This window comes from Ylistrum balloti, unplaced genomic scaffold (assembly GCF_031769215.1).
Source record: "Ylistrum balloti isolate Yb309-2 unplaced genomic scaffold, AGI_CSIRO_Ybal_v1 Utg369798, whole genome shotgun sequence".
Lineage (NCBI taxonomy): Eukaryota > Metazoa > Mollusca > Bivalvia > Pectinida > Pectinidae > Ylistrum > Ylistrum balloti.
The window spans coordinates 244,018-259,467 of record NW_026781977.1 but is presented as its reverse complement, the minus strand read 5'-3'; the positions used below and the strand labels follow the sequence as shown (position 1 = coordinate 259,467).

Genomic DNA, 15,450 nt, shown 5'->3' with positions numbered 1-15,450 from the left:
TCTCGCTGCCCCAGTTGTCCTCTATGACAATTTGAAAGTTACCACGGATATGGAGATTTGTCAATACATTGTCGAAGAATTACTGTACATGTAGTCATCTGTCAGGTTGACCTATAATCATCGTGTTTTGTTATAAGAACAATTCTATTGACATTACTAACCCGACGAAAATGTTCCAAAAATCTTTGTACAAGAGACACCTTTTTTTACTATTTGCAAAAAATTCTGAATGATTAACCTTCACTTTATAGTGATCCAACTTGACAAAATAATACCTTTAGTGTAAACAGTATTTACTTATTGAATCATTTTGTAGTATTGGTAAGTTCATTTTGCCTTTGAAACTTTATTTGAAGAACAGAATAGTTTCGACACGAACACAAGGATCAAGGGAGACAACTTCTATAAAATTAAGGGTTTGGAAGCTTCAATTTAAAATCTTCCAAAATTAATTCTGATCGACTAAAGATGACACGCTTCTAGACATGTCTCAATATTTAACATATTATTCTGTTTGATTAGAAAATAATGGTTTACAGAGTATCAATTGCCAGTCATTTCATTTCGCTACTGTTGAAAATTTGATGCTTACACGAATCTTGCTTGAGATGTTAAGTAATATCTTCTCGAATACAACAATTAGATATCCTGTTAGAAACCTTATTTCTCACATACATCACAATGTGATCCCGTGGTTGGTAGGTATATGGTATCTCACGCAAGTATTTCTTGCGTCATTGATGAGAGCGCGAGAGAAAGGTTTCAAAACAACTTGCAATTTGTTACTTGTTTTTTAATGTATGTGACAAATATATTCAAACATGGATTAAGACTGAATACCTTTAAGACCATGGAAAGTACCACAAGTATTGTGAATAAAATCTCACATTGGTCTGTTGTTTGGACAGGGGTTTCTCGACCCTAGACAATCCTTGTGAAGACCAAACTCTTGCTCTCCAAGGTATTCAGTTTTTATGCTATCTACAATTTGATATTTTATGATTTTTATGATTCAACAGATTGTCTGGGCTGAAACATCCAAAATTGGCTGCGGTTTTGCGGTCTGCTCCGGTTCAAACTATTATGTGTGCAATTACTCGCCAGCGTAAGTTTTCTATTGCATCTTATTGTAATGAAGGTTGATATTAAAAATTAGAACTGAAAAAAAAATCTGTATTGTCTCTTATGAAATTAATAGGTCCAGTGTTCTTGAAAATGGCGCATTATTTTGCAGAGGCTGTCTTGTATTAAATGACAATTTGATTTAGTCAAAATTATATACACATTTAGACGGAATTGTGAAGAGTTGTTTTATCAAATGGAATAAAATGTAGTTGCAGGCACAGGGGTTTCTAATATGTACATACACATATATTAACAAACAGCACCTTCGAACATAAGAAATAAGCACAAGTTTGTTGTTACATCCTGCAATGGTAATCTCTCCTCAGAACGGGGAAGTTTTTTCATCCTACTGAGTATAGGAACGTGGCCGAATGTATCTGGTAACGCTGGATTGTTTAGTTCGTTTATCTTTGGGAGGCGAGAATGTAATGATACAAACAAACAAAAGAATTACAATATTAACAGGTGAACCTGGGTTAATTCTGTGCTAGATATTTCGTTTGGTGTTTGTGTTGCGAGAATGCACTAAACCAAACTATTTAGAAATACAGCGGTAACAAGTGAACATGGGTACCGCTTAACCAGATATTTCGGGCTTTATATAGTTTGTTTCAGGTTTAATGTTATATCGAAACTTTGCCTTCAGACTGCCTCAACAGCTGTATTAGATATGAAATACATTGCGTAACTTTTTTTTCTTCTTTCAGAGGAAATTTCGATTACAATAATCCGTACAGATCCGGAAATTCTTGTGCTGACTGTCCGACTTCTTGTAACAACAAGCTATGTGGTATGCTTTTTATCAAATTTACTTTTATTTGTTCTTTGTAAGGAAATATTGCAGCTTGAAATATTTTCATTTCTTCCAAAACACGAGAGTTTCGCACGAAAATGTATTCGATTTGACTTAATAAAAATATGAACGCCCAAGCAATATGATACAATTATAGCTTGCGGATGAGGTCCATGGGATGTTTTTATCGACCCCAGGTCAAATAATTAAATCAGTCTTAATATATATATATATATATAATTAATATAACTTTGACAATTTAACTTCTCATGCTACCTGAAAACATACTATTGACATCTAAATAATCGATGCAAGTCTTCCTTAAGGTGCTACGTTTCCTTAAATGTCTTTGTATTGATAATTGCATTTACACAAACGTTGTTTTTGATTCATCGGATTTTTTTATTTTGATTTCATTTTCCGACAGTCCGACGACAGTTCATTGTCATTTTGATATTTTTATCGATTCATCGTAAATTAATGTTCGTAGGATTACGGTTATGCGTCTTCTTTGACTGCAAAGTAATCTCGTGTCTGCTTGGTCAGTTCGCTCGGCCCGTCTTCCAAAAATGGAGCATCATATTAACGAAGACTTGTAACAAACAAAACCTTACTTCCATTATTGTAATATTTAAATCATTTAAAGATACCTAACTACCATCAGACTAACAGCATCGTCTATTCAATGAATGCAAGTGTTCAAAATGCAAAATGGCACTTAATATCCTGTTCATGAATACAGACACCTGTACATTATTTTTAACATGCATACTCACTTTGTACATGTTTCTTTCTGCAAAATAGATATACAGTTTACCAAGGCCAATGTGACTTTTGTGCGGAAAATATCATTGGTATTATAAGATCAGAATGAGAACAAAGGATGGGACAAACAATTACACGATAGAGTAACACCATATTTTTATGTTAGAACAGCAGTCGGTGTATGACTATTAATACACAATAATTCATAACTGATACATTCTTTAAGATAGGAGGAGGGATCGATCTCAGCTTCAATATTTATTTAATTCAGATGAAACGGAAGTAAAACCTCTGATGTATTTTTAATATATGACTGGCATACTATGTTTTTTTGTTTGGTATTTCGCTGTGAAATGTCAAGCATATTCTTATAAAACTTTGTGTATTTTTGATATATAACTGTCAAACTGTGTTTCTTGTTTTTTTCTTCGTTGTGTTAATGTCAGGCATATTCTTCCAAAATGTAATTCCTAATGTAAGAGTCTGTTCTCAATTGAAGAATATTTCCGAACAATGGGTTGTGTTATCTTATCAACACATAACTAAACCCTACACCATATTGCATGTATAACAACTGACAGTAATGAATTGCGCTGATTCAATGGATAATTCACCGGACACGCAATCATAGCCTCCAAAACTACCTTTCAACACTCTAGCATTGTATCAATATTTAAGTATATATATACTGAGAGGAAAAAGCATTGTATCAATATTTAAGTATATATATACTGAGAGGAAAAAGAAACGCAACTAGCAGAAAGTTAATATTGTAAATTAAATCTTTGACGTACACCCTTGAAACTTGACAAATGTGTACATTTGAATTAGGTCCCCATGGTACCGTATTAAAATTACTGATGCATAACTAAACTGCGCACACCGCTTGTACAAAAGAATAAGAGACAAAAGCACGATATCTCGAACCCGGTATAAAGGAAAGGTTCAAAATTCTTAATAACAGTTCACCGTAAAAAATGCCACGACTGTCCGAAGTTGACAGGGGTCGTGCCATTGCACTTCTTATGCAAGGTACCCCGCAAAATCAGGTCGCTAATCAATTTGGAGTCCATCAATCTAACATTTGCCGTCTCATCCAAAGACTACATGCCACCGGAAGGGTTGCAGACCGTTCCCAAGCAGTCACCCTCGTGTGACGACGCGTCGGCAGAATAGGGCAATGCGACTTTCGCACCTACGCAATCGCTTTCTGACGGCAACGGAAACAGCAAGGAACACAATTGGGCGTCATCATGTTCCAATTGATCCAAAGACAGTGCGTAATCGGCTGCGTGCCTTCGGTCTAAGACCGCGGCGGCCATATGTTGGACCACAGCTTAATGCGCAGCGACGTGCCAGACGAATGCAATGGCTGAACGCACATTCCGTAAGACGCTTCCCAATGCAATGTTGGAGAAGGGTTCTGTTCTCAGATGAGTCAAGGTTTTCGCTTTACCGGACAGACGGCCGACGTCGTGTCTATAGACGTACCTACGAGCGCTATGCAGATGATTGTGTGATAGAGAATGACAGCTTTGGAGGAGGATCGGTCATGGTATGGGGAGGAATTGCGCATGGTATCAAGATTCCTCTGGTCGTTATTCAGGGAAATCTCACGGCCGTCCGCATGTTGTTCCTCTAGTACAGCAACGTCGACTGACGTTTCAGCAGGACAACGCCAGGCCGCATGTAACGAAGGTTTGCCGTGGTTATCTCGCAGCAAAGAATGTCACCGCCCTAGACTGGCCCCATACAGCCATGACCTCTCCCCAATAGAACATTTATGGGACGAGTTGGACAGAAAGATAAGACGTAGGCCGAATCCTCCAATTAACGTCGCTCAGTTGGCGTTGGCGCTGGATGAGGAATGTAATCGTATACCAATGTGGAGGGTTGATACCCCGATCAATTCAATGCACAAAAGAGTTTGTGCAGTTACTGCAGCTCGCGGGGGCAGACACGATATTGATGGGTCCAGAACGCACTTCATTTTGAGTGAAGTACTCTTGAATCAACGTCAAATTTGAAAGGTTCACATAACGTACACAAATGAAATTCTCGTAGTGGTCAACTATCTTCAAGTTACACCATAATTACATTCTAAAACCCTTTTATATTTCCCGTAGTTGACCTGGAAATTTCTAATTGCGTTTCTGTTTTCTCTCAGTATATATATTGCTATGCTAACATCCTAAGTCATTTTCTGACAGACTGCGGTGGGAAGGTGTGCCTTAATCGTGCGCCCATGGACATAAATACATGTGGATGTACATGCAACAAGCCCTACCTTGTCGGAAACAACTGCGCACGTGAGTAGTTCAGATGAAAATTAATAAATGGCATCAAAACCTTAATAATTGTTTCTCGTTTTAAACATATCTCTCTGATTTTATTCGTAATTGAATGTGTTCATTTAAACAGCAATGATAAGTGTTCGGGGAATAAATTTAATGTACAAATAACCATAAAGATAAATACGTCTGTCTGTAAATCTATATAATTTTGATCTTATGATGAGAACAACTTTTAACACTTCCGTTTATAATTATCTTTGTCCACAAGTTGTTGATTTTTTCAAATAAAGTTTTGTTTGGCCAAAAGACATATAACCAATTCGACGACAGAAAAAATACATTGTGCTTACTGAATACATTCTCTCAATGTAAATTTGACAAGGTATTGTTCAACAATCAAATTTTTTATTTCAAAATGCAACAATGATATTGGTTTTATTTGTAGGCGTTAACGTTTCGCTTATAACTCTACAGGTAACCACTTATTTGGGAGATAGTGGTCTCTAAGTTTGATGTTACTTCATATCAATATTATATTTATATTTTTTTTCGATTTTATTCAATGTTTTATATTTTAATTTTGACGTTAGGGGTTTGAGTGGTATATAAAAGACTCCTTATTCGCACGAGTAAAATTCCCAAACTTATCCTAAAATTTTGCATACATCATTACAGTCGAAAGAGTGCTAATATAACATTTTTGTATGAGAATGATTTTTAAAAATATTGTATTCTTTTTATTACACTGGTTTGCATAATATTTACCTTTGAAACGTTAATATGCACACACCAATTCACACCCCTCCTTTCGTATTTACGTTCATTCTAAGTGTACAAGCGATATTCAAGAATCTAATTAAAACCTAACATGTTTTGTATTATTCTCTCAAAATGAAATGTTTGGCGTAATCTTTAGAAACACCTTGATATTAAATATATATCATTGTGATATATAACTTAACCCTTACTATTCTAGGTGCTATTGTTAGTAACAAAGGCATTTCATTACTTGTGTTATTTAAGCTTGATTATAAAGCAAGAGGAAAATACCAGTAAATTCAAAATCACTTGATTTTAACAAGAATGCAAATTTTGCTTCAGTTTTGATAATCATAATCAAATTATTAAATATGATGAATATTGAGCACTGTTTTACGGATTGTAGTTAATTGTACCGGTTTGGCCTCTGATCCCAGTGGATGTGGTACTCCGCCGAATTTTGTAGCATCTCGCTGTCCTGACTTTGCAAATCTGCCCACTGATTGTCCACTTATGTGTCAAACCTGCCCGCGTAAGTACAGAGCCTGCAAAAAAACTACGATGCACTGAATCCTTGCTGCTTTGGGTGTACGTTTACATTGCTCTTGATACATACAAACCAATCAAAAATAAGGCATTAAGTGGAATCAAATACAATGAACAATTGCTAAAGACGTTTTCGTTTTAAATATCAGATATATTGCTAAGATTGTCGAATTAGCGAGAAATGAGTATCATTCATGCATGGCGAATTTTAAAATATACTTTACATGTATTTAGTTATTCTCCAAAACATAGCGGGTCATTGTTCATTCATTTATTGATATTGTTGACTTGAGGAGCAAATATTGTCATTTTTGTCTTCAACGTTTGAGTATTTCATTTCTGTTGATATCAATTTGCGAGTTCAAATTATTGCAAAGTTTCACTTAGAAGCGACCTTGATTAATGAAGAATTGGATATTAAATATTCCAACAATATTTCATATGAAGAATTACTCCAATATATATGCATAGTAATATCAAGAAATATATGTTTCCTTGCATGGTATATCAAACAATGAATGTGGTAATCCCATGTCTTCTGTTCGTGTAATTATGTGTTGAAATGTAACAACGGCATATCCTACTATTCCTTTCATCAACTCATTCACACCCAAACTTCATTATGGTATATGGCGACCTTGCGACTGCAATAAGTCCTATTTCGTCATCCAACTTTATGTATGTGATTCGGCATGTACATGTAGACATCTGAAACTGTTTCACACAAGGCACTGTTGCAACTCGATTTACACAAAGCTAATTTCAGCGATTGTTAGATAATCGACACATTTACGAAATTAGGTTTTGTTCGACAAGTGCACAAGTGAGATTAACATAATAATTAATTGTATGCAATAAAAGACTTACATATGACCTTATTTGTCATGGTTTGACGTATTGAAGCGGAAACAATTACATTTCAGGAAAAGAGTTTTAAACTGAATGCGAGTTGAACTCTATTTTAATCCAAACGACTATTGCTCGATTTAAAGAGGTCCACGTTATTTTTGACAAAAAGCAAACTTTTATTAACGGAACATAGGTCTAATTATTTCAAATGCAATTTGTTGAAATCCATTGTTTGTACAGGATAATTTGGATGTTACATTTGTTGTTATTTCACATATTAATAGGAAAATTAATTAATCAGATATTTTCTAAACTTCAAAAACAAATGGATTATAAAATATCGCAGTTAATTAACGCAAAAATTATTAATTTCCTTGACTGAAAGATAAAAGATTAGGATTAGCAATATATAGGTTTACATACTAGAATATTGACCTCTTATTTTTTTAAAAACTTTTTTTCAGTTTTTTTTCAGTTTTGTTATCAATTATTTGGATTTGTTAACATTGTATCCGTCTCGTTTTGTGCTATCCGTAAGGATGTATTACCATTATGACAGGATATGTAAACGAACGTTGAAAATGCGTGACTCTGTCAAAAACAGATGCAAGAATAAATTAAAAAAACCCACTTAAACAAGCATGTGGGAAAACAGCGGACAATAAGTTCTTAAACGTTTATACTGTTTCAATCTCTCAATTGGGAAACTATTTGAAATCACTTTTTTAATTGGAAACAAGAGAAAGTTGATCGAATTACAATTTCAGATGGTGACAGCTCTGGTGGATCGGTTACACAAACCTCCACGACATCTAGCACCACCAGTACCCAGTCCTCCACGACAACTTCTACTACCAGTACCCAATCTCCTTCTGCCTCTACCCAACAGAGTAAATAACAACACGATAGAAATAGAACTTCTAATTCACATGTATTCCCTCTACTTATATAACCAGAAATGTAACAACTTTCGTAGACGATTGGTAGTGAAGTATGCCCTTTTCTTCCACTTCATCAGCTTTCTTTAAGCTATCAGTTTCTTATTTTCCTTTAACAGAACATGCTATCTAAGACATTGTATAGTTTATCGTACTGAAACTGAACACGGCACAACTGACTGTAGATACATTGTACATCCCGATTTGTGGATATCGTGCTGGCTATTCCCGAATGATTTAGATTTTTTTCAGTGGATGTGTCCATTATCATTTTATATCTTGCCGGGTCGTTACACGCAATGTGTACATTCGTATATGCCTTTTGTGATACGACCCTGCTTGAATCAACACTCCATATGTTGCATGGCCATGTACTTTAACATAACATAAGCCTGTTAGTTATACATCAATTTTTCTTTTTGTATTGAAATTTGTCCTTATTTTCGCTGCCTTTGTCCCTCAGCTTTTTCTAGCTTGGATTAGAATACTGTTTTTTTCAATCTTGTCCCGTAATTCTTTTGTTTTTACTATTGTCATTTTTCGATCTTTTCCTAATTTATTTTGCATATATATTATGGGTTGTGTAATTGGCAAGGCATTATGAGTTATTTAAATAAGTGTTTACTATATTGGTCTAGTTATGTCTGTCTTGAGAATATTTGTGTAGTAGTAATAGTATGTCCGATGTTGAAATGGGATCCCTATTGAGTTTTTATTCAGAGAATTCGAAACGAATTTAACATGTAGAAGTTTGGAGTTTGACCTTATAACGCAGAAAATTTTGACAGGTTGCTAAGTAAAATGCGAGAACAAAATCATATTGAGGCAGCCACTTTGTTATACCACTTTAAATTCATGGCATAACGAAATTGTATATATTTTTTTTACATATTAATCAATTTTAGACTGGCGCAGCAAATGCGAAACACTCTAGGATATATAAAAATTGTGATCTTATTGGATTACAAACGTAGTATGTGATGAAGTTTTGTCACATCACTATCTAATAGTGCATGTCAATTCAAAATATGACTAACACAATTCACTCAAAACTAGATATATCACCGTGGCAGCAGACTGTCGTTTTTTTATAATGGACAATATTTTGCGTGCTACATGCTTGTTTTACCTCATTTGCTTATATTGATGTTATGCAGACTTACCAGGTAAGTTGACATTTAGCTGATATCAGGGCTTCCGTAGCTGATATCAGGGCTTCCGTACATTGTAATTATCTTCATTTAAAATATGAAATATTGACACATTTTCTAGAAGCCGATCTTTCCAAGTATTCATATCATTGCATGTCATGGTAAATGCCAAACTTTAACAAAGAAGTACATAGTTCTAACTATACACTACAGTTACATAACTGAAATCTCATTTTTTTCGTGTAAGAAACGTTTTCGTAGTATATCGATAATTATTCACTTAACGTAAGTTTCAATATTTCCCCAAGGATGTTTTATTTAGTTTATAGTAAAAATTATAAACGACTATTTGAACAGATTTTCTACGCTGAGTATCTTTATGCTGATTTCTTTGTAACCGAGTAACTGTAGTTGTCAAGATAAAGGTGCAACCCCAGATTTGTCTCCCCCCCCCCACCCACCCCACCCCCCACCCCCCGAAATTTTTTATTTCAATATTTAATTTTTATTGATTAAAGATTCAAAGAATTATACTACATCCAAGAACATTAGAAAGAAATGATAGAAAACTCAAAGCAATCCTTTGTTTGCCAAGAATGTAAGATCAACATAATAGAAGAGGACGAAATTTGATTATTTTGAATTGAAGGAAAGAGACCTTTCAAGGGATATAGGCCTGATTACATAACTAATTACCTCGACTGAATTTATATTGATATCGTTCTTTTGTACAGTTGTATGGGCCTACAAAATAATAATATGTCGATATTCTTAAAAACCTTTCCCCTTCATCATCATTTAACGTCTAAAATTATATCACAAACAATATGTCTTCCAATAAATCTATCCCATTCTTCAATCCGTAAACATATAAAAAGAAAATGCTGATATGGCAAAACATTATAAACAAACAGAGGAACAAAAGAAAGATTTACACTGAGACTCCTGAAAAGTACAAGGAGAATAAAGACCAGGAATTCCGGAAAAGTAAACGTCTTCTGTTACTTTGACGACACCAACCATATAATGATTGGTGTTTCTATTATTGAAACAAATTCGAGAGGGCAAACTAGTGTATCTAGTTTAATAACAAGGTGTTTAATTCCTTCGATCCTTTAGCAAGGAAACAATGAGAATGTTATTCTTGCACTTCAAAGGGAGATGACATATTAAAGCGTGCATGTAAAATTTTTGATACGTGTGCTTTAAAACATTAGTTTCTGATATAGCAGTGCAATCTCATACTTTACCTTGAATATTAAGCACTCAATTATAAGTGTGGATTATAAAACAATAACCACGTCTTACTATAAGTAACTGACACACAACAGTTCTAAAGTGCACGCAACTAACATAATTAAAAAGTATGAATCTTAAAGCAAGACACTAATGCTAATTCTCAACTTTAAAAACAGCAATGATATTTAATTGATATCTATTAATATCAACTATAAAGGATAAGTTAGGCATTTTGGCTTTGAAAGCAAAATTAGAAATACATACATTTGTGTCAGTATTCGTGTTTATCTTCCTATTTCATTTACACATATACAACGTAATCAACATAATACTATGCAATTTACTCGATTACTTATAATATGTAATTCACGTGTTTACTTATATGTTACATTTTAAATGTTTTCCTAAACTACGCAATTCATCATTTTATCCAGACAATGTAATTTACCTAAGTTATGCAATCTACATGTTTATCTAGACTATGTAATTTACATGTTTGCCTTTACTATACAATTTACATGTTTGTCTAAACTATGTAATTTATCTTTTTATCTAGACAATGTAATTTACATGTATGCTTGTATTATACAATGTATTTGTTTATCTAGGCTATGTAATTTACATGTTTGCCTAAACTATGTAATTTATCTTTTTATTTAGACAATGTAATTTACATGTATGCTTGTATTATACAATCTACTTGTTTATCTAGGCTATGTAATTTACATGTTTGTCTAAACTATGTAATTTATCTTTTTATCTAGACAATGTAATTTACATGTATGCTTGTATTATACAATCTACTTGTTTATCTAGGCTATGTAATTTACATGTTTACCTAAACTATGTAATTTATCTTTTTATCTAGACAATGTAATTTACATGTTTGCTTGTATTATACAATCTACTTGTTTATCTAGGCTATGTAATTTACATGTTTGCCTAAACTATGTAATTTATCTTTTTACTTAGACAATGTTATTTACATGTTTGTCTATGCTATGGAATCTAGTTGTTTATCTAGGCTATGTCATTTACAAGTTTGCCTATGCTATGTATTTGTTTGATGTTTACCTTTGTTTACTAATTCATATATGTACATAAAGCATTCTGTATCTGTTATATTGCAATGACCGTTTTAAAGCGTGTGTATTGATACATATACTGGACAACGATTGTAATTAGATTTTTGTTATCCCATTTAGACGGAGATTCAACGACCGACGGGAACGCCGCCTCACGCAGTCTGTGTAACGTCATAGTCATGGTTGGAATGTGTATATTGTTCTTTCTGCTTTGAGAAGAATTGACGGGAACATCAAAACAACTTGAATGGAAACGATAGATAATGTACGAATGTAACGAAGACATTTAGCATAGTGTTTGAAAGTTGAATATCAACATTGCCTGCATATTCAAAGAAAAGTCACCAACATATACAGAATATCACCTTTAAGAAATTTTATAAACTGACGCCTGCAGCCAGTTTGATAAAATGGCTCGGTAAGATTTCAAAGATATGATGTGACAAGTACGCTTTTCTACTATAGTATCTATACCAACAAATTATCAATGCTTATCTCCCTTTATTCATTGAGTTGATCAGGAGGTTGTATAGTGAAAATCTAACACATTTACATGATTTGGTCAGAGTTGTGATAGACCCAATGGTTCTGCCGTAATATTTTACAATAGATCGGAACGTCAGCTACAACTACGTTCTTATACCACCAGGCGACGATTTATCAATAGAATCGTTTGTTGTGAAAAACAGTTTCTGCGTACAAGTAGAATTATAATCAATATTTGTATCTGCTTTACAACTACACGAGGCTAATTGATAACAAGTGTCTATGTTTTATATTTTTCGTTAAGAAAATTAAGGAATGACGAGTTAAACACATTGGTATCAACAAATTATTATTATGTTGAAAAGGGTTTGTATTGACAATCTTTATTCTCTCTTCACACACACACACACACACACACACACACACACACACACACACACACACACACACACACACACACACACACACACACACACACACACACACACACACACACACACACCCACATCCACACACACAATGCTTCTCAAAACTCAACCGTCCTTATAAGACGCAAATACAAACACTTCCTATTTTCCTATATTTTTATAAATACCATAATGGATGTATTGTTTTCTTGAAAACAACAAAATGAAATGAAAATATTGTTGAAAAACGAGATTTCTTTATTTAAGGTATGTTATGATGAGATCCTGTTACTTTAGTTACATGTACTAGGTGGTTATTTTGTTATCTAGGTCACGGTTCTGTATTAACATTCCTTTGAACATTCTTGAAACGCAATACATTCATAATCACGCACCTATACAGCATCACTGTGATAGTGATGTTTTTTTACTGTTTCGTTTTGTTATACAACAGTGATGCTGCCTCTGATGAAACAATAAAACAAATAACAATAGTATATTACACTAGGACCAAACAACGCCTGGTGTACCATTTTAAATTATCGTTTAAGGCACTGTCGACTTCATCATTAAGATTTTATTCATGTCAAACTATTTATTACAAATTTTGTTGAAATACAATTACGAAACTAATTAATTAAAATGTCGTCTTTTTCTCGTTTCAGTAACTTCTAAAACTATAGTTCACAAACATTTGTTTCGTGTTATCATGTACAATGTATGTCATTAATTATTATTAATAATTATTTTTATGTTTACTGAAGAATGTACTGAATATGCGTTTAAATACTTATAAGGTCGTTCCCTTGAGTTTTGCGGTTACATCAGAATTAATTGTTAACAACTGGGGATTATTTGTGTGGTAATACTATTTTGGATGTAAAAATATTATTGCAATTAGTATGTTGTGTGGTTATGTACTTGCAATTTGTAGTTCAACAACAATTACACAAGTACCTTCGATAAATAAAATCCAACAAAATCAACTAAGACTGAACAATCTATTACCAGTGTCGGGATCTACATATTTTGGTGATATACATAACCGTTTTGCATTTGGTTATTGTATCAAACTGTTTGCGAAGATTCCCGAAAATTGTCGATGGTTACTGTCCATTTTTGGGACACATTTTTGTGCCGGATGCTGGTGAGCCATTTAAAGGACTAAACAAATATTACCTGAAAAATAATAAAATTAAGATGTTGCCGTTCACGCTGATTTAGGATAAATGTAGAAATGAATATTTTCAATCAGAGGATATCTGCTTGCCAAGATTAGGTCGGCATGTTTATCAATGTTTACGCAACCTGGTGACACATTCTGTTACTGGCTAGTTTCATCAATTCATCGATAACTGTTTTGTTAACACTACCAGGACTTTCTTGTTGTTTGTATATGAATATACTTTTTATTATGTGTTAAGTGTAGACATCTCAAACGGCACGCGTAAAAAACTTCACCTACAAATATATAAAAGATTTTTTGGATGACTATTTCATAATTTGGCTATCGGATAAGGATCTTCAAGAAATTTTCAAAATTCTAAATGAATTAAACCTAGATTTAAATTATACAAGGGATTGTAGTAAAAAGGAATACCATTTTGGAATATATATATATTGAACTTATAAGATGTTGTCACTAATGTATGTTATAAAGCTACAGATCATCTTAATTACTTAGTGGCATCCCCGACATATTTAACCGCTTAAGTGTTATCGACTGTTACAGGTCTCTTTCTCTATTTTATATTTTTATATGTTTTTAAGATATACGTATATTTATAAATTTATTTTAATATAGATTTACCTCTTTTGATCTTTTTTGTTTTTCTTCAGTCGCCCCTTCAAAATTAACAGACCTTGGTATCACTGGTCAGTCCTAAAAGGACGAAAAAGCTGTATGATGAACTATATTCGTTGTTTGTCTCTTTTGTATATAATTCTGCTTTTGTATTGAAAGGTGCTATTCACTTGTGTGTCTTTAGTACTATATTCAAATCTATATCAATGTTCTAAAATATTAATACCTGCACGGCGTCGTGACTGAGATCACTACCAGATGGATTTGATTGGATGACAAGGCAATGGCGCGTTTCTCTAACAGTAAGCTTCTCTTTGTCAAAACATCTGCACAAATTACATTTGTAAAACTTACCTGTAGCAACATATTGTTTTCAGATTTCAATCTAAACCTTTTGCTTTGTAACACATCGGAGATGTATTCAATGATGTATATTGGTGCCTTCTCTTACTCTGTATATTGTCATTGTATGTAACGTTTAATGGGAATAAATGCATTATAAAACAGAATTAGTATTTGTTAGAATTAGTTGTAACTTAAATCCATTACATAAGCAGAATTTTAATGTATCTTTGTAAGATAGAATTTTATTTGCTACTATTTATCAGTCAACATATGACGAAGAATGATCACTTTTACTGTTTGTAATCCTTGCTTTTTTCCTCTTAAGTCACCACTAAGCTGTATCATTAAAACGCGCGTTACCGTTATCATAATTTCTTCATGTGTTGAGTTTCCAGTTTTCACCTTTTTCACCACTCACATTATTAAACTTGGATACTTGGCTTATCTGCATGTTTGGTTATATCCTCACATGAATTTTCTCTATGTTCTCTCCTAGAATCACATAATGCTAGTAAGTATTGAACAAAATCGTGCAATGAAAGGTTGATCTTTAGCTGTGGCTACGACATTTATAATCATGCAATCACCAAATATATCCAATATTAAATATTTTGCCTATTTTATGCATATAGTTTTACAATATGTTTCAATGGCATAAAACAATGTTCAAATTAAAACAAATAGTGGTACAAATAACCCAATCGTACCATTTTCCACTATCCATTATTTTCACAGAAGAAGCTATTTCCACCTCCACTCCTTCCGTTTCCCTTTCAGTCTTGTTCTATCACAGCGGCGACTTAGTATTAATCTAGGTTCCTCGTTTTCAGAACGATCGTTTTTCTCTAATGAGGTTTTCAACTC

The 15,450-nt window shown here is 33.4% G+C and overlaps 1 protein-coding gene across 2 annotated transcripts in view; it reads left to right on the top strand.

Moving 5' to 3' along the window:
• Window positions 1-14,742, top strand: part of LOC132544421 (cysteine-rich venom protein-like) — a 34,621-nt gene extending 19,879 nt beyond the window's left edge. Inside the window, exons 7-12 of one of the 2 annotated variants that reach the window (XM_060208012.1) lie at window positions 1,020-1,105; window positions 1,833-1,915; window positions 4,894-4,992; window positions 6,143-6,268; window positions 7,899-8,021; window positions 11,665-14,742. In XM_060208012.1, coding sequence (XP_060063995.1) covers window positions 1,020-1,105; window positions 1,833-1,915; window positions 4,894-4,992; window positions 6,143-6,268; window positions 7,899-8,021; window positions 11,665-11,759 — 612 coding nt within the window. In that variant the 3' untranslated portion in view covers window positions 11,760-14,742. The remainder of the gene's footprint in view (window positions 1-1,019; window positions 1,106-1,832; window positions 1,916-4,893; window positions 4,993-6,142; window positions 6,269-7,898; window positions 8,022-11,664) is intronic. The other variant, XM_060208013.1, reaches the window with a different exon arrangement.
• Window positions 14,743-15,450: the final 708 nt, after the last annotated feature.